This window comes from Physella acuta, unplaced genomic scaffold (genome assembly GCF_028476545.2).
Source record: "Physella acuta isolate Inbredline_101_S28 unplaced genomic scaffold, ASM2847654v3 ptg001027l, whole genome shotgun sequence".
NCBI classification, from domain to species: Eukaryota; Metazoa; Mollusca; class Gastropoda; family Physidae; genus Physella; species Physella acuta.
This window is the reverse complement of record NW_026732544.1, coordinates 106497-125278: the sequence shown is the minus strand read 5'-3', so window position 1 is coordinate 125278 and position 18782 is coordinate 106497. Positions and strand designations below refer to the sequence as shown.

The 18782-nt window shown below is 38.0% G+C and overlaps 1 protein-coding gene across 1 annotated transcript; it reads left to right on the top strand.

Annotated features, from left to right (window-relative positions):
* Window positions 1-1696: 1696 nt before the first annotated feature.
* Window positions 1697-11858, top strand: LOC131954762 (uncharacterized). The gene is made up of 7 exons (XM_059318509.1): window positions 1697-1759; window positions 6328-6628; window positions 6991-7095; window positions 7988-8092; window positions 8651-8751; window positions 10273-10422; window positions 11435-11858. Exons 2-7 carry the CDS (start codon window positions 6331-6333, stop codon window positions 11504-11506), a joined length of 831 nt encoding a protein of 276 aa, XP_059174492.1. The 5' UTR covers window positions 1697-1759; window positions 6328-6330; the 3' UTR covers window positions 11507-11858.
* Window positions 11859-18782: the final 6924 nt, after the last annotated feature.

The following is an 18782-nucleotide window of genomic DNA, read 5'->3' as shown; positions in this document are numbered from 1 at the left end:
TTTCGATTTGCAAGCCCCCCCCCCCCCTCAAACTTTCGATTTCCACCCCCCCCCCTCCTAGTTTTTATCTATATATTTTGCTATTTTTTGCCTTGGTGTCACCCCCCTAAATGGTGTCACCCGGTGCGGTCCGCCCCACCCCCCCCGCCCCCCCCCCCTCGCTACGCCCCTGTCCTTAAACCTAAACCAAGAAGATTGAATGAAACGCTTACTTCAGAATCTCAAATTTGAGTAGGCGTTGGTCAAAATATGTTTTTTTTTTTCATATGTGCACAATCCATTATGGGCCAAAACTGATTAAAATTTTAATGCAGTAGTTAAACAGTTTATGTAAACCAACTTACAAATTAAGCTGTTCCAAAATTTTATTGGCAGAAGCAAAGGTTTAAGCAACTTTTTATTTATGTTTTGCATTACCGCTTGATTATGTTCCATGTCAGGACTGATCTAAATCAATATTGTAGAAATAAATGTGGGGTAATGAAAAAAAATAGTGCATGAATTTAAATGGTTCTAACTATACGTGACGATAGGCGAAATGTGTTTGGGGGAGGGGGGTACATTGTGTAAAGGAAGCCTGAAGTAAATTATCTGATGTCCCTTAATTAATATGTTATAATGGATCTTAATTGGAATATGATTGTATTTGGTTCATATTTAGCTACGTTTATTACACTGCTCACTACAGTTGACTACAAACATATTAAAAAAATAATTCTTGGTTGTGCATTCTGAAGCTAAATATACTTGCTGTTATGGTTTCATTTAGTTATTTCAGTTCAATTTAAGCTTTGTGTAGTTTATTGTTTTGGTTTAGTTCTGATTAGTGATTAGTGGTTTGTTTAGTGTAGCTACGGGGTCATCCATAAATGACGTCACGCTTTTTAAAAATGATTTTTACCTCCTTCCCTCCCCTCTGTCACACGTCGTCACAAAAAGCCAGACCCCCCCCCCCCCTAAAATGACGTCACACCTCAACCTACAACCCATCTCACAATTGCAGTTGAATTTTTTTTAAACATCGATATTTTTTCTAAACTCTTGTCTAAACTATTACAATTTATTAAAACAGTTATCTAAAACACGAAATAACGTCTAAAATTCGTTTTCTAACATTGCTTTTTTATAATGCAAAAATGTGACGTCGCAACATCTGAACCCCCCCCCCCCTCCCCCTCATCACACATCGTCACAAAATTACGGACCCCCCCTCCCCCCTACGAGTGTGACGTCATTTATGGATGACCCCTACGTGATAGAGTAACATCCAGAGTGTGTCTAAAATTCACATTTTGTTATTGACATAATGAATGGGCAGAGGCGTAGCGAGGAGGGGGGGGGGGCGGGGGTGCGGACCGCACCGGGTGACACCTTTTACGGGGGGTGACACCAAGGCAAAAAATTGCAAAAATAAATAGAGAACAATTTGAGAGGGGGGAATGCACATCGAAAGTTTGAGGGGGTGCACATCGAAAGTTTTGACGGGGGGGGGTGCAAATCGAAAATTTTAAAGTTTGTCCCCGGGAAGGGTCGCTACGCCTCTGGGGGGTGACACCATTAAGTGCCGCACCGGGTGACACCCGACCTCGCTACGCCACTGTGAATGGGTAACCCTAAACGTAAGGAGATCAGTAGTTTTGAGTTGTAAGGGGAAACAACTGTAGAAATCCAAAGTTTTCTGAAGCAGTATAAAAGAAAGGGGTTAGTAGGCTGTGTAACACAGACGGGTTCGCAGCTTAGAACGTACGTTGCATCTTCGGTGAGTTTTGTTGAATGAAAATACTGGCCTAGATTTCAGATCTCTAACGCGAATGTTATTATTTATTTTATAAAATTATTGTATTATTAGATATATGATATATTAAGTCATTTACGTAATATAATACATTTTATAGTAGATCTGTTGAGTTTTTTTGAGTGAAAAAAACCTGACCCAGATAATCTAGAACAGATCTATACATAATACATACTACATTAATTATACATAGATCTACATACATACACCATACATTACGAATGTGTGCGAATGTTATTAAATTATTTTATGATTATTCTAAATTCTATAGAGATCTACTACTAGATTCTATGTTAATACAAATAGATCAATTAAATAAAAAAATTATTAGGTCCAGATAAGTAGGACAATGTCAATTAAGTCATTATGATCTAGAATAGCTCTAGATCTAGATCTTGTTTTAAGATTACATTTGATTATAAATGTCTTATGATTACATTGATAAAAAAAAACAGGTAAAGTATACTTAGTGTAGGCTGGGATAATGATTTATTAATTATTATTTTGTCCTTTTTAATTGAATGGGACCTCTATCTACATGATTAATAGTAATAATAGTTGAGAATCAGCTTTTAAATTATAGAATATATTATGGAGTTCTACAGGGCTAACGTGTTCATAGTTTTAAATTATGTGCAGAAGAATCTAAAGTCGTCTGCTTGAAAAGGTCAAAGGCCATGAACTCGGTTTTATTTTGCAACCCGGCGACTCCGGCCTACAAATAATAATATAATCAATCAATTATTCTAGATCTAGGATTAAAAGCGATTAAAAATGTGTTTAATTTTTTGTTGTTTTTTTTTTACTTTAAAGTTTCGCGGACTTTCTAGATTTAAGTCTTCATTTAACCATATCATTTTCTGTTAAAATGCATTGACCTAAAAAAATGTATACCGTTACGCGTATTAATATTATCATTATGAGACACAAGTTCACAGAACCTTGGGTTATTATTGAAAGTTCAAGGTTCACGGGGCATAACAAATAACTAGTTGGTGATAAGCCTAGTCTATTTTTTTGTTGATGATAAACTTGTTTGAGTGGGGCTGATACAGTGGCATAGGCGTGTAAAGGTGGAGGGGGGGGGGCGCCCATTTAAAAATGTATTCACGATACATTGCAGCTATTGGCGACGGTATACGTATAGCTATCAATTAATGCTTAAACACCAAACACCCAGGGTCGTAGCCTGAATAATAGAACAATCAACTCAATTCACACTCAAGTTCCTTCTAGGCATTTCTTTCTTCGGGGTGGGGGTTAGCCTCCCCCGCCCCCACATCCACCGCCTACTCCCCCCCCCAAACGAAATTGTAAAAATATATAATATATATAGAAAATAAACCAGTGACCGCACTCCCCCCCCCCCCAAATTTGAAGTGCACACCCCACCCCTAGAAAAAATGGCTGAAAGAAACACGGTTGTAGTATTCCAAGGTTCTGTCTTTTTGTCCTGATTCCCACTTTTTCTTCTCTTTCCGAATGTTGACTGGATTTCCTCCAACAAAATTAAGTATTACGAGTCAACCTGTATTAAGCGACATATATACTGTTGACTCGGATTTTAGCGTGGTTTTTTTTTTTTTTGGATTTGCTTCCATAGCTTTTGTCCACCCCCAAGAACAAACTCCAAGGAAGCAGTTGTTTGACTTTGGAGTTTTATCTCCTAGATGGGTTGCTGTCCACTGCCACATTTTCTTTCCTGGGGTTCGAACTCTGGACTTCTGTTTAGCAAACCATCAGCTTTACCGACCAGACCACGCCAACCCCTTTTTCCCCACACTTCTAATTACGTTAATATATGTTTACAATGCCAAATTAATCTGAGCTACTAGACTGTCTAACTACACCCCCAGAGCTCCATAAAAGGTACACATCACTGCATGGGTCCTCCCACGGTCTATCTTCCTCCAGCATTTCATTCACCTGATGCAACTCTATACTGTCTGGAACGGCATGTGGGAGTACAAGGAAAAGAGTACAAATCACTACCTGTGTCCTCCCACAGGGGCACTTGATATTTTCGGTCCGCCCCCCCCTCCCCGAAGAGATACCTGGATGTAACTCTGCCTGTAGTATCATATTACAGCTCTCCCATTGACACAGAGGCGTAGCGACCCTTCCCGGCCCCCGGGACAAACTTTCAATTTGGTGCCCCCCCACCGGGACAAACTTTCAATTTGGCGCCCCCCCCCCCACATATATGTTTTTATAATTATAATGCAAAACTGCAGCTAAAATGAGCTGTTAATGTTTTTTTTAAACTCGTTTTGGCGCCCCCTAGAGTCGGCGCCCGGGGACATATGGACCCCCGCCCCCCCCCCCCACCCTCGCTACGCCTCTGCATTGACAGTTTAACATGGAATGGAGTTCCCCCCTTGCCACCCGGCCCTGAATACCTTAACTGTGTCAGTGTTGTAACCCACCCCCACAATGAACAAAGAAACACAATTTACTGAGATGGACTATGGCAGTGACCAACCCCCTTGCTGGGAATCAGAAAAGTAGTTGGAGGGGGGGGGGCGCTCTTTGGCCAACTTGAATAACTATATATAGGCTTAATGTGTGTGTGTCTGTATGCAAAATTGATGCCTCGCCCCGGGCGACTGACACCCCCCCCCCCTCCGCCACCACAAAAAAAACCAACAACAACCAACCTTGAAAGGACAGATCCACCAATTACCAACATCAGCGAATGACGGCTAACTGTGACCAATCGTGTATGTCGTACATTTATTCATTGTTTCCGTTCTCCCGGGTCAGTGGGGTCATTGACCTATATTGGCAACAACGATCACCTGTTTGCAGCCTACTGTGTAATCGTGGGTATTAATGTTTGTATTTGTTATTATCGCAATCTTAACTTAAGCGTAACTCGAATTCTAAACAAAATATCGAAACATTACTGTTGGCTGTTTGAAAAACGGGGGGGGGGGGGGGGGGGATGTCTTGCATAAATGACTTCACGCTTTTTAAACGAATGTTAACGCCCCCTTCCCATCTTCAAAAAAAAAAAAAAAAAAAAAAAACCAGTCCCCGACCCTATAATTAATCACGTCACATCGCAACACTCCCCATCGACATTTTTTTAAGCATCGTTTTTTTTTTTCTCTCACATATTTCTGAACTCTGTCAGCATTGAGTAGACCTACATACAAAATTTCTATTGCTATTTACAAAATAAACACCCTTTAAAAAGATAGAAATAAATTCATTTTCTAACATCACTTTTTGAAATGCTAACTTTTCAAAAGTAAGTCGTCATATTCTGCCCCCCCCCCCACCTGACTTATTTTATGGACAACCCCTAATAACCTCAGCTTACATCAGGGTTTCTTCCAGACATTTTCAAATGGGGGGGGGGGGGGGCACTGGAACTTCTGGAAGTGGGGGGGGGGGGAGCAGACAGGGTTAAAGTAAATATTATCTTTATAGATTATTTTTCTATTTTGTCCACCGGAGAGGGAGGGGGGCATTGTCCCCCCCCCCCCCCTCATACACAAAGAGAAATACTTATGAAATAATAAATAATTCTGCTATGTTATTTTACATGTAAATGTTTTTGTATCAGAAAATGACAGGAAGGGAGTTTGTTCTGAGATGCCTGAAAAAACTGACTTAGGCGTACCATAAAATAATTATAAAATAATATTCAATGCTGATGTTATTTTACATGTAAACATTTGTATCAGAAAATGGTTGGAAGATAGTTTGTTCAGAGATGCCTAAAAAAAAATCTGACTTACCATAAAATAATTATTAAATACCATTCAATGCTGATATGTTATTTTACATGTAAACATTTCTGTTTGTATCAGAAAATGGCAGGGAGAGAATTTGTTAAGAAATGCCTAAAAAATCTCTGACTTACCCTAAAATAATTATAAAATAATATTTAATGCTGCTATGTAATTTTACATTAACATTTCTCTTTGTATCAGAAAATGGCAGTAAGAGAGTTTGTTCAGAGTTGCCCAAAAAAACTCTGACTTAGGCCTACCCTAAAATAATTATAAAATACCATTCAATGCTGATAAGTTATTTTACATGTAAACATTTCTCTTTGTATCAGAAAATGACAAGAAGATAGTTTGTTCAGAAATGCCTGAAAAAACTGACTTAGGCCTACCATAAAATAATTATAAAATACCATTCAATGCTGACAAGTTATTTTACATTCTCTTTGTATCAGAAAATGGCAGGAAGACAATTTGTTAAGAGATTCTTAAAAAATCTCTGACTTACCCTAAAATAATTATAAAATACCATTCAATGCTGTTATTTTACATGTAAACATTTCTCTTTGTATCAGAAAATGGTAGGAAGAGAGTTTGATAAGAAATGCCTAAAAAAATCTCTGACTTACCCTAAAATAATTATAAAATATCATCTAATGCTGACAAGTTATTTTACATTTCTATTTGTATCAGAAAATGGCAGGAAGAGTGTTTGTTTAGAGTTGCCTGAAATAATTATAAAATACCATTCAATGCTGATATGTTATTTTACATTAACAATTCTCTTTGTATCAGAAAATGGCAGGAAGAGAGTTCGTTCCCCCATCTCACTATGACCCAGCTATTGTGGCCCTTGAAGAAGCAGTGAAGCTCTCCAAAGCCCCCGGCACCGCCCCTGAGCTGGCAGACGCTGTACAGAAGGTTCGAGACCTGGTGAGGATCAGAGAAGAATTCACGAGTTTTACCACCACCAAGGGCAGCGAAGGGTGCCAGGCCATCTACGAGGCGACAACGAAACACGACTGGGAGAAACCGTTTGAGGAGGGAAAAACAACATGGCTGCTGAGGCCATTCATGATGAGTGGGCATCTAGAAGGTGAGTGGGACATTTCAACATTCTTTTTATTTTTATTAAAACCTAATTTTAAATTTTTTTTTTTTTAATTTGGATAGAAAATATGCAATTGATATTTGTAGAGTATCCTATAATGTTGTTGCTGACCACAACTATCCTTTCATATGCCGAGGTCAATGAATCAGATGAACTCTACTTCACCTACCCCATGTGTCTTGGGCATGAACAGGATTAAGAAAAAGATCCTATATTGCGATTATAAAGTAGAGTTGCCTGAAAGAAACACTGAATGTATTAAATTTAAATTCCATGTTTAATAGTATACAATACATCAGTCTCCATGCAGTAATAAATTTTTTTCAAATGTCTTTTGGTCAATTTAGGTCAGTTTTTAAAGTCCATAGTCAGTATCCAAAAAGCCAAAAGAATTCTGGATATCGGAATGTTCTCTGGATACAGCGCACTTTCTATGGCGGAGGCCTTGCCAGGTAATTGGTGTGGATTTTTTTTAATCTTAATTAAGCAATAAAAATAAACATCAGCTGTAGGTAGAGTTGTTTATATTTTTTTACAAAGAATCTGAGCCTTCTGGATCTAGGACATTATTTCCTGGTCTATAAAACCCCTTCCCCCAGTCATTACACTTTGTCATTTAACCCCCCCCCCCCCCCCCCCATCTGTGAATACATATACAAATATCCATCTTCTTATCCAGTGCCATTATCTTTATCTCTATCACTATCCCTATTTCTTCCTTACCATATCCATTGCCCTATCCACATCCATTACATTATCCATACCTCTATTAGGTGTAGGGTCAATTATTAATTGACAGAGGTTGGGCTATATCCTACTGCATTTTTTTAGTGGGGGGGGGGGGGGCTAAAATACAGAGGGTTATTGACAAGGATAATGTCTTGCTTCTGAACGAATTTATCTATTTGATCCAGTGGCGTAGCCAGGATCGTCTCAAGGGGGGGGGGGGGGGTTCCAATTTTTACTCGGGGACAAACTTTCGATTTGCACCCCCCCCCCTCAAACTTTTGATTTGCACCCCCCCCCCTCAAACTTTCGATTTGCACCCCCCCTCATACTTTTTCTATATACCGAGGGGTCTATGGGGGGGGTTATGACCCCCCCTAACCCCCCCCCCCTGCCTACGCCACTGATTTGATCATTAATTTTCACAAACAAAATGTAGATATATTTTTATTTAAATGAATGTTAACAGGTTTTTATCACCAAGTGTTAATTGGTTTTCACAAAATAATATGAACACATTTGTATTTTACTGAATAATGTGAACAGGCTAATAACTATGACTGTGAAGATTTTTTTTAGCTCATTGATTTTAACAAAGAATGTAAACATATTTTTCAGCTGACGGGGAAGTTATAACGATTGATCAAGACGAGTATCTCAAAACATTTGTTGAGGATTTATTGGTGAAGTCACCACATGGGAAGAAAGTGAAGATTGTTTTAGGTATGTATGTCTAGTGCTACATGAATGTCAGCAAGGAAATAGAGTACTCAGGTGTTTTTTTAAAAATGTTTTTACTGTTGTTAGCTAGATCTAAGACTGTAGTGATTGTGATAAAAAGAAAGAACTTAAAATGTAGCCAATGGTGTGGCCTAGTGGTAGAGAGCTAGACTGCTAACCCAAAAGTCTTGAGTTTGAATCCGGGTTCAAGTCAGTAGAATGTCCTTGAGTCTACCCAGCTCTGATGGGTACCTAACTCACGTTAGGAAAACAAAGGCGGATGGGCATAGTGCTGACCATTTGCAGAGGTCTCTGAGACAGATGAACCTCTACTTCATCTGCTCCATGTGTCTTGGGCACAAAGCGAGAAAAGATGATAATGAATATACAGCCAAAGCAGTAGATTTTCTGTAAATAAAATCAAAGCAAATACTTCATTTTCTTCCATGAAATTTATTTGTAACCTACAAAATATAATGAATATGACTTCACATTTCTATTTTTAATAATTTTAACAACTAGATAAGATTTTAAAAAAACTTAATTTTTTTTTCCGAAAAGGTAAAGCTCTTGACCTTATTGAAAAGATGTCAAAAAATAAAGAAGTGTTTGATATCATTTTCTTGGATGCTGACAAGTCTGAATATATAGAATACTTTAAAGTAAGTCAACAATGTCTCAGCTGAAACTTTTTTACAGTGAATTTTGACCTGCTTTCAGTGGCATAGGCAGGGGGGGGGGGGGTTAGGGGGGGGTCATACCCCCCCTATCAACACCTCAGCATATATATATGAAGTATGAAGGGGGGTGCAAATCAAAAGTTTGAGGGGGGGGGGGGGTGCAAATCAAAAGTTTGCCTCCAGGTAAAAATTGGAACCACCCCCTTGAGATGATCCTGGCTACGCCACTGCCTACTTTTAATTGTTATTGATGGACGCTATGAGAGACAATTTAACCCCATGACTTTGGATGTGGTATAGGGTCTACCTTATCCTGTCATTTGCCTTACACCACTGTAACTGACCCTTTTTCATAGTTACAGTACCCACACCACCAGAAAGAAACCCAGTGGACTGCCAGTAACTTTGAGATAAGAGTAGATTACAAGTCAGATATGGCCTCTTTTGTCTCCTTTTTTTCTGGCCATTTGAAGACTACACTGATTACACAGGTACACACTACAAAGGCTGATAGGCTGACAAAGTATTTGTGCTCTACTTTTCTCAGCACAGTGTCTTCATTCTACCCCTTTTCTTTCCTTATTCAGGGTATATGTTATACCAGTGTGGGATAATATGCCACAATAATGGAATCTTCTAAAAAAGCGGTGTTTAGTTACTGCTAGTTAACTAAATAAAATATGACTTGCTAATGTTAAGGCTAACCCTAGCCCTAACTAAAGTCTTAACATAGCAATAACCAAAGTTCTACTATAACCATAACCAAAGTCCTACCATAGCCCTAACCAGTCCTACCATAGCCCTAACTAAAGTCTTAACATAGCCCTAATCAAAGTCCTACTATAGCCCTAACCAAAGTCCTACCATAGACCTAACCAGTCCTACTATAGCCCTAACCAAAATGCCACCATAGCCCTAACCAAAGTCCTACCATAGCCCTAACCAAAGTCCTACCATATCCCTAACCAAAGTCCTACCATAGCCCTAACCAAAGTCCTACCATAGCCTTAACCAAAGTCCTACCATAGCCCTAACCAAAGTCCTACCATAGCCCTAACCAGTCCTACCATAGCCCTAACCTAAAGTCCTACCATAGCCCTAACCATAGTTCTACCATAGCCCTAACCAGTCCTATCATAGCCCTAACCAAAATGCCACTATAGCCCTAACCAGTCCTACCATAGCCCTAACCAAAGTCCTACCATAGCCCTAACCAAAGCCCTACCATATCCCTAACCAAAGTTCTACCATAGCCCTAACCAAAGCCCTACCATAACCCTAACCAAAAGTCCTACCATATCCCTAAACAAAGCCCTACCATAGCCCTATCCCTCATTTCTGACTACAACACTAATCCTGAGATTACCCTACTACAACCAACCTACCACACCTACCTTTGGAAGAGTCTATTGTGGGACATCTGTAATACCTTTACTCCTCTTATCCATAGTAGAACAGCTGTCTTATAAGCCTTGTACTGAAACAATACACTTTTGTTGCCAGTATGCCTTTGGTCAGAACATGCTGAGCCCAGGGGGGTGTGTGCTGATAGACAACGCCTATATGCTGGGGGACGGCTACCTCCCCAATGCTAGAAGAGATTGCTCCAGGATATTAGCTGAGACTATTGCGGCTGATCCAACATTGCACTGTGTAAGTTCATGCATACTCAGTCAATGAGTCATTACAGTATACATATTAAAATATGGGAGAGTAAAAGTAAGGTACTGTATGTTAAATTGGGGCCACATGTGTATATAAGTTCATGCATGCTCAATAACTACAGGTGAAATAAAAACATGTGAGAGTAAAAATAAGGTACTGTATGTTACATGGGGGTCACATATAACATTTACGCTACATCAGTTTAATTTATTTGTGGAAGTATGTGGTTTTTTCACACAGATAATATTACATTTCTTAATCTTTTAACACATTCTGAAAGCATTATTTGTTTTATAGTTAGCACTGTTTTAAGTATGGTGAGATTGTTTATTGAAATATAGCCTACATTGTTTACACATTAATCTTTTTTATTAGTTATTTTTTTTATATTTTTCCAGACAAAATTTGAAATCAGAATTCATTAAAAAATAGGTTAACAAAAAATATGAAAGAAATACATATATAAAGTTTATGTTAATGATGATAGGCTCCTAAATATGTGTTAAGTTTAGATAGTTTTTTAAGCTGACACTGCGAACATGACATATTGTTTTGTGGGACATGAGAATAGACTGTTGTTTAGTGTGCTAAGATTACACATATCTTTTTAAATTTAAACTTAAAACCTACACAGTCATGTTACTAATTCAGGTAACACATGGTATGGTAACCCAGTGTGTTACCACCCCCACTGCCAAGTATGTACTAAAACTATAGGAAATTTGGTGCCACCCCTTCTCCTGTACCTAATTATGTATCTAATTTTAACAATTTAATTAACTAACTTGAAAAGCAGACTTCCTCATTAAAATTCACTACATGTTATGGTGTCACACCATTGGATGATGCCACCCGGGGCAGTCCACACCCCCAGTTTCGATGCTACCGAACCAACCTAAAAAAAACTTGGGTGGCCAAGGTTATAATTTAAAAATAAAATATTTATCATTGAGGTTCTAGTACCAAGGGTATAATTAAAATAAAATATTTATCATTGCAGGTTCTTGTACCAATCAGGGATGGCATATTCTTGATTCGTCGAATCACTGATGTTGAAGGTGCAGTGGCCTAGTTGACTTTTAAGTGACACAAGTTCTGTTTTAGGTTGTTTTAGCTTTGCATTCAATTTGAACATTAGTCTACAAAAATAAAATGAACACGTTTGTTCATTAATTGTAGGCATACTAAGGATTTCTATATCCTTTTTTATTTTATAAATTAAATGGAATTTACAATTTTTAAAGTTGCATTTCATTGTATTTAATTTTATTACTGCCGTGTAATTTTATTCTAGTCTTACAGATGATATAGCTGTAAAACTGTGCCATGTTTATCATTAAGATAAATTATATGTTGTTATTTCATTGTTTCATGCCTTTGTGGATCTTTAAATCATAAACATTATGCAAGTATTTTTAATAAAGATTTTTTAAAACCATTGTATTTGATTATAGTTATAGCATATTCCATTAATTTTAATTTCTTGAATGGAGATAAAATATTGATTTAAGTATTACTTTCTCGTTCAGTTTGTGTTATATTCATGTTAGTTGATTATACTGATAGGACTGTTGTGTCACATGGTGGAGAGAGTGGGTCCCGTTCTGCAGTAGATGCAGTGTTTCTTTCAGACATTTTTCTTTGGGAGAGGGGGTGGGCGCTGGTAAAAGATAGGCCAATATTATAAAAGTATATATTTTTTCTACAATATAAATTCTATTCCGAATACGAAATGGAATTTATATATAAAATATATACTTTTACCAGTGTCCGAACACCCCCGGAAATTTTTAGTCCGCCCCCCCCCCACCACCGGAGAAAAATTGTCTGGAAGAAACACTGATTATAAGCTAGGCGAATCGGTTTCTAGAAGCATCGACTTGTGCACAGCACCACTTGATGCGAGCTCTAAATTCCCACCACTAACATTTGCATTTAGATAGAAAACAAAATTAGAGGTTTGACTGCGCATGCCCAGGATTTGATCGAACGGTGTAGTGATAGCATTTCGATGAGATGATGTGGTCCCCCCCTCCCACTACGCCTCCTTTGGTTCTAGTCTGTAGGTGTTTGTAATCAGTGGCGTCACTAGGACGGGTGTCATCCAGTGCTGCAACTGGGGGTGTCACCCCACCCCCTCCAATAGTTTTGCATTTTCATTTAGTGCCGCCTTTCTCCCATATTAACTTATTACTTGAACTGGACAAAACATTTAATTCAATGTCACCCCCTTCAATGGTGTCAACCTCGGTGCAGACCGCACCCACACCCCCGCCTTGTGGCGCTACTGTGGTTCACTAAACTTTTAAAATACTCACCAGCCGCCATTGCAGAGCCGTAGCGATCCTTCCCGGCGCCCGGGGACAAACTTTCAATTTGGCGCCTCCCTCGGGAGCAAATTTTCCATTTGCACCTCCCCCCCCCTCAAACTGCAAAAATGCAGCTAAAATGACATTTTAATTTGTTTTTACAACCCATTTTGGCGCCCCCTAAGGTCGGCGCCCGGGGAAATATGTCCCCCCCCCCCCCCCATCGCTAAGCCTCTGCGCCATTGTTTACAAGCCTAGAAGGGGTGATCACGATTTAGCACAACAAGTGCTGCCCCTTGGCCAATGCATCCTTCCTTCTTTTTCTAACCCACAATTGATACCAGTGGGTTTTTAAAAGAATTTTTCTCCGGGGGTGCACTTAAAACCAGGGGCGTAGCGAGGGGGGGGCGGGGGTGCGGATCGCACTGGTGACACCATTTACGGGGGTGACACCAAGGCAAAAAATAGCAAATTATATAGAGAAAAACTTGACGGGGGGGGGGGGGTGAAAATCGAAAACTTGAGGGGGGAGGTGCAAATCGAAAACTTGAAAGTTTGTCCCCGGGAAGGGTCGCTACGCCTCTGGGGAGTGACACCATTAAGTGCCGCACCGGGTGACAGCCGACCTCGCTACGCCACTGCTTAAAACCATCGGGGTGGGTGGATATATTTACTAAGTTTCTGTATAAATTATATTTCGTCCGGGGGGGGGGGGGGCGGTAGACTTGCTTTGGGACGAGGGGGGGGGGGTGAGGGTCAATGCCCTCATAAGAATTGCTTGAAAGAAACAATTGATACGTCGTTGGCAAATGAAAGAGTCAGATCTGATATTCTGATATTATTGTTAACATCGAACATTACTGAATATTTAGGTTTTAAATTCTAGTTTGTTTTTTCTCCAAGCTGAAGAATATATCATTTATACAACACAATGAATTGTGTTTAAACACACTGACGTTATTCCTGAAATAAAACGCATAAAATCACTAAAAACAAGAAAAGTGTGTTCCACTTTTAATGTGAAAGCAAACATGGATTAACTGTCTACAAACGCTAATCAATCTAAAATAAATATGATTGCAATGATTTTATTATTTAGATTCAAATATTAATTACATTTTTTAAAGAGCAAACAATATTAGATTTTATGACGTTGTTGAATATGCTACAATGATTTTTAATTATTTTTTTTAAACAATGTTTTTTTCAACATAATAATATAGGCGTAGTTGAAGATAATTTTTTTAAAAAGAGTATATTCAAATGGCGACCCCCGTACAAGTAAAAAGTCAATATTAATATGGAAATTAACAAACCCCGAAATAAGATTTTATGCTTGGTAATTTCTAATGCGATTTCATATGTTTGTACTGTATTTGCTTAAAACTCCCTGCTCGGTAAAGTCTCTGACGTTTACTACTAGCTTCGTACCATATATTGTTTTTGGGGTGTTCCAAATGACACGTTTCTAAAAGACGTTTTTAGCTTGAAAGGTTTCATAGACTCATGGCTGAAAAAAAACTAACATTAAAAGTAAATAAAATCTATTCGTGGAATAGCTCTCGCTGTCATCGTTTAAATGTAATTTCAACTAACTTTGAAAAAATAGAATTTCTAGATTATATTTACTTTAATGATTATTTTTAGATATATGAAGTTATTCACTCCAAGACACTACTTAAAGTGTAAAAAATAATTATGAACAATATTTTGTTTGGTTTAGTCCACAAGTTGGCGACCACCCTGGGGGTCGGGACCCACAGTTTAGGAACCCGTGGGTTATCGAGTTAACAATGGCATAAAGCAGACCAGCATACACTTCTGCTATATTTGTTAAATACTTTTTTGTTTGCAAACATAAATATTTAATAAACCGGGAGTAATCTCCCCTAAACTTTCTCGAATATTCTAATATAACACTACGTGGGATGTCAACTCGGAATATAGACATGATTTTTGTTTACTTAAACTTTTAAAAATAGAATAAAATCTAGTAGAAAAAAAAATGCGCACCAAGCTAGCACCAAAACCAAATGTGCGTAATAGTGCGCAATATTATTAGTACTTTAAAAATTTACATTAGTTTTTTGAGAAATCGGAAGTAGCGTAAATTACTACTTCCGGTCAACGGAAATTACTCAAAATTTAACAGAAGGTAGAGAATTAGATCTTTTACTTACATGTGAAATTTCATTTATCTATCTGAAATAGTACTCAAGTTATAGGCTTTTGAAAAATTTAAAGTAGAAAAAGTACCACTTCCGGTTGTCGGAAATCGCTCAAAAGTTGATACGGATCTACGATTTTGATATAATACTTATATATGAAATTTCATCAACTTAGCTGCAACGGTACTCAAGTTATCGTGTTTACACACGGACACACACACAGACACACAGACACACACACACACAGACATACGGACAAGATTGCAAAATTATGTTTTTCCGTATCAGTGAGGTGTAAAACGTCGAGATCTGTAAAAATCTCGATTTTTTTTTTTTGCACGATTACAATACTTTCTCTATACTTCGTATATACGAGAAAGTAAAAAGGTAAAAAGTGGGCTTCTATATAAAACACGTGAGCCTATAAAACATTAAAACTACTTGTATAAAATTTAAAAGAAAATATCCTGTCGTATACAATAATTACGGATAAATTACGAAATAATGTTATTTAAATTTAATTGAAAACATCTTAATGTAAAGAAAAAACATCTACCCAAAACTAGTAGGTTTAAAAATAAACCGGGAGTGATCTCCCCTAAACTTTCTCGAATATTTTTATATAAAATTACAGGGGATGGGAACTCGGGCTATAGACATGATTTTTAATCCATTTTAAATACTTAAAGTTTTAAAAATAGAATAAAATCTCGTAGACAAATTAATTGCACACCAAGTGAACGCGAAATAAAAAAGCGCATAATAATGCGCAATATTATTAGTACTTTTAAAATTTACATTAGTTTTTTGAGAAATCGGAAGTAGCGTAAATTACTACTTCCTGTCAACGGAAATTACTCAAAATTTAACAGAAGGTAGAGAATTAGATCTTTTACTTACATGTGAAATTTCATTTATCTATCTGAAATAGTACTCAAGTTATAGGCTTTTGAAAAATTCAAAGTAGAAAAAGTACCACTTCCGGTTGTCGGAAATCGCTCAAAAGTTGATACGGATCTACGATTTTGATAAAATACTTATATATGAAATTTCATCAACCTAGCTGTAACGGTACTCAAGTTATCGTGTTTACACACGGACACACACACAGGCAGACACACACACACACAGACATACGGACAAGATTGCAAAATTATGTTTTTCCGTATCAGTGAGGTGTAAAACGTCGAGATTTGTAAAAATCTCGATTTTTTTTTTTGCACGATTACAATACTTTCTCTATACTACGTATATACGAGAAAGTAAAAAAACACCTTTTTTTGATTTGATCACTTATCCCCCTACATTAGTTGATTTGATCACTTACCCCCCTACATTAGTTGATTTGATCACTTACCCCCCTACATTAGTTGATTTGATCACTTACCCCCTACATTAGTTGATTTGGTAACTTACCCCCTTACATTATTTGATTTGGTAACTTACCCCCCCCCCCCCTACATTAGTTGATTTGATCACTTATCCCCTACATTAGTTGGTCACTTATCCCCCTACAAGTCGACCCACCAAATGAATAGTTGAACCTTCAACGATATTATAATATTCCAGAGTAAACCCAGTCTCTAGCTGTTTGCCTTCAAACAACAGGCGCTGTTTCTCAACCTTGATCTTCAAACAGTCCTCGATTATCTTCATCAGCGTCTTTACGAGCATAATCTTCTGCACAGTGAAAGGGTAACTCTTGTCTTCTTTCTTGATTTTTATCTGGTAGTCTTTTTCGTCGTTTCTTTCTCCTGGGGTGGTGTCAGCGTCAAAGTGGTGGTTGAATGAGGAGTCCCAGGGGCTGTGAATGCCGTGGGAGGACATGGTGACCTCTGTCGAGATGGGGTACCATGGATGAGGACCAAACGAAACATCAACGTTGGCTTTGTACGAACAGTAAGGGATCGTACACATGGTAGTGGGGGGGGGGGGCGTACCGGGAGACACCATCGAATGGGGAGGGTGACACCAAAAACAAAAGATAGCTAACTTTAATGTCAATCTGCTTTTTCCTGTTAGTTCTGATGCAACGATTAGAATCGATTACGAATACGATTACGATTACGAATCCGATTACGAATACGAAGGGATATATATAGGAAGGCGACGGCTGAGAACGAGAGAGTGGGGGATCAGTGAGTCAGTAAGAGGAGTATCAGAGACAGTGACAGGATCAGTATCAAGTTGGTTATTGAACGGGTTAGCCGTATTGTGTTAATAAGGACGATAGACATGTGCATTCAGTTATGTGAAGACTAGTGAGGACTGTTGGGGGTCAGTTGATTCAGACTATTATTGTGAAGCATTTCTTTTGATTCATCATATTATTGTGAAGCATTTCTTTGATTCATGTAATAAAAGGATCAATAGCGAACCTGCATCTTCGAGTATCTATACTGTGGTCGATGTTGTGTAGAATGAGTGGTTAGACTCGTTAACATTTGGCACTACAGGCAAATAGACTCGTTACATTTGGCGTTGTCGAGCAGAAGATGCAACTACGCTCGGTCACATATATATATATATATATATATATATATATATATATATATATATATATATATATATATATATATAGTTAAGTACAGAGTAATACAACCCGAGCTGGGAGTGACACCAAAGTGCTAATATTTTTTTGTATATCAAACATGTAGTCGCCGGTTCAGAGGGTAACACCCTGGGGTACGGCATCGAGTTACCCGTCCTAGTGACGCCACTGCGTTCACTTTTTGTGAACATATTAAAGGGCCTATTCAAACCTCAAACCAAAGCAATCGATAAGCGTAATCAGTTATATTCACACATAATGATTACGTAAATCAAAATCATAATCAAAACAGATAATTTAGCTGAACAAACGGCGTTATGTCTATTTAATAATTATTTTTAACTGTAGTACTAGTAAAAGTATATTTCGTTGCTTGTTGCTTCAGCTATCTACAGACCAGTGGTTTTTAAACCTGGGTTTAATCGACCCCCAGAATTTGGACGAGTCAGTCTCAGGGGTTCAGCGGAGGTCAAGACACACGCCGGACTCATGATTTACGACCGGATTTCGTCAGTGCGTTCAACTCGAGCGTGAGCCAAAGCTTCGCGGTCTCTGGGAAGCCCAAACTCGAAACTTTCGAGTGAGTTGTCGAACGTTCTATCATCCGACCACAAAATCCCAATAGATAGTAAGATAAAGCGATAAAATATACTTTATTTGCCCTATTCACGTCTATCGTAAAGGATACTTTATTTAGGCTCATGATACAAATGACGAATCATATATTTGGAAACTAAAAACGCGATTTTATAATTAAAACATTACGTGTTGGCCTACTATAATAAAAACAAAATAAGAAGTTTGCGTATGTAAGTTGTGTAAATCGAAACAACTGAGTTCATTGTTAAACAGTGGCGTAAGAAGGGGGTGTTATGGGGTTAGAAACCCCTCCCCCCCCCCACAAGGAACCCCAAAACGTAAGTTTTGATATGCTACAGATTTTGGCAACGGTGCGCTCGTGTCACTTTTGGATTACAATTGGAAAATGATTCATGTCATAAAAACGTTTCACGCTCTATACTCGCTATAGAAAATATAAAAAATCAAAGTTAAATGAAAAACATATACAATCCTACATACCTTTTTTAAACTACCAACATTCCAAATTTCTACCTAAGACATTCCCCGCTGTTAATTAATACTTTACATGATATGTTGCAACGGTTAAGAAAAGAAGAAAAAAAATACACTCACAACAATTTCCAACTTTTCCTATACTTCCAAAGCAAATGTTATTTGTGCAATAGTTTTACCAATATTGTCTTGCATTTAGATAGTCTAGGCCTCCACGAAAAAGTATTCTTCGTTTTGTTATAGTTT

What these genes read in the sequence shown, in the direction of transcription:
- LOC131954762 (XM_059318509.1), top strand. Translation starts at nt 6,331, where the DNA reads ATGGCAGGAAGAGAGTTCGTTCCCCCATCTCACTATGACCCAGCTATT. An exon ending in GAAAGTGAAGATTGTTTTAG is followed by an intron (nt 8,093 to 8,650) that starts GTATGTATGTCT and finishes TTTTCCGAAAAG; the next exon opens with GTAAAGCTCTTGACCTTATT. An exon ending in CTGATCCAACATTGCACTGT is followed by an intron (nt 10,423 to 11,434) that starts GTAAGTTCATGC and finishes TTATCATTGCAG; the next exon opens with GTTCTTGTACCAATCAGGGA.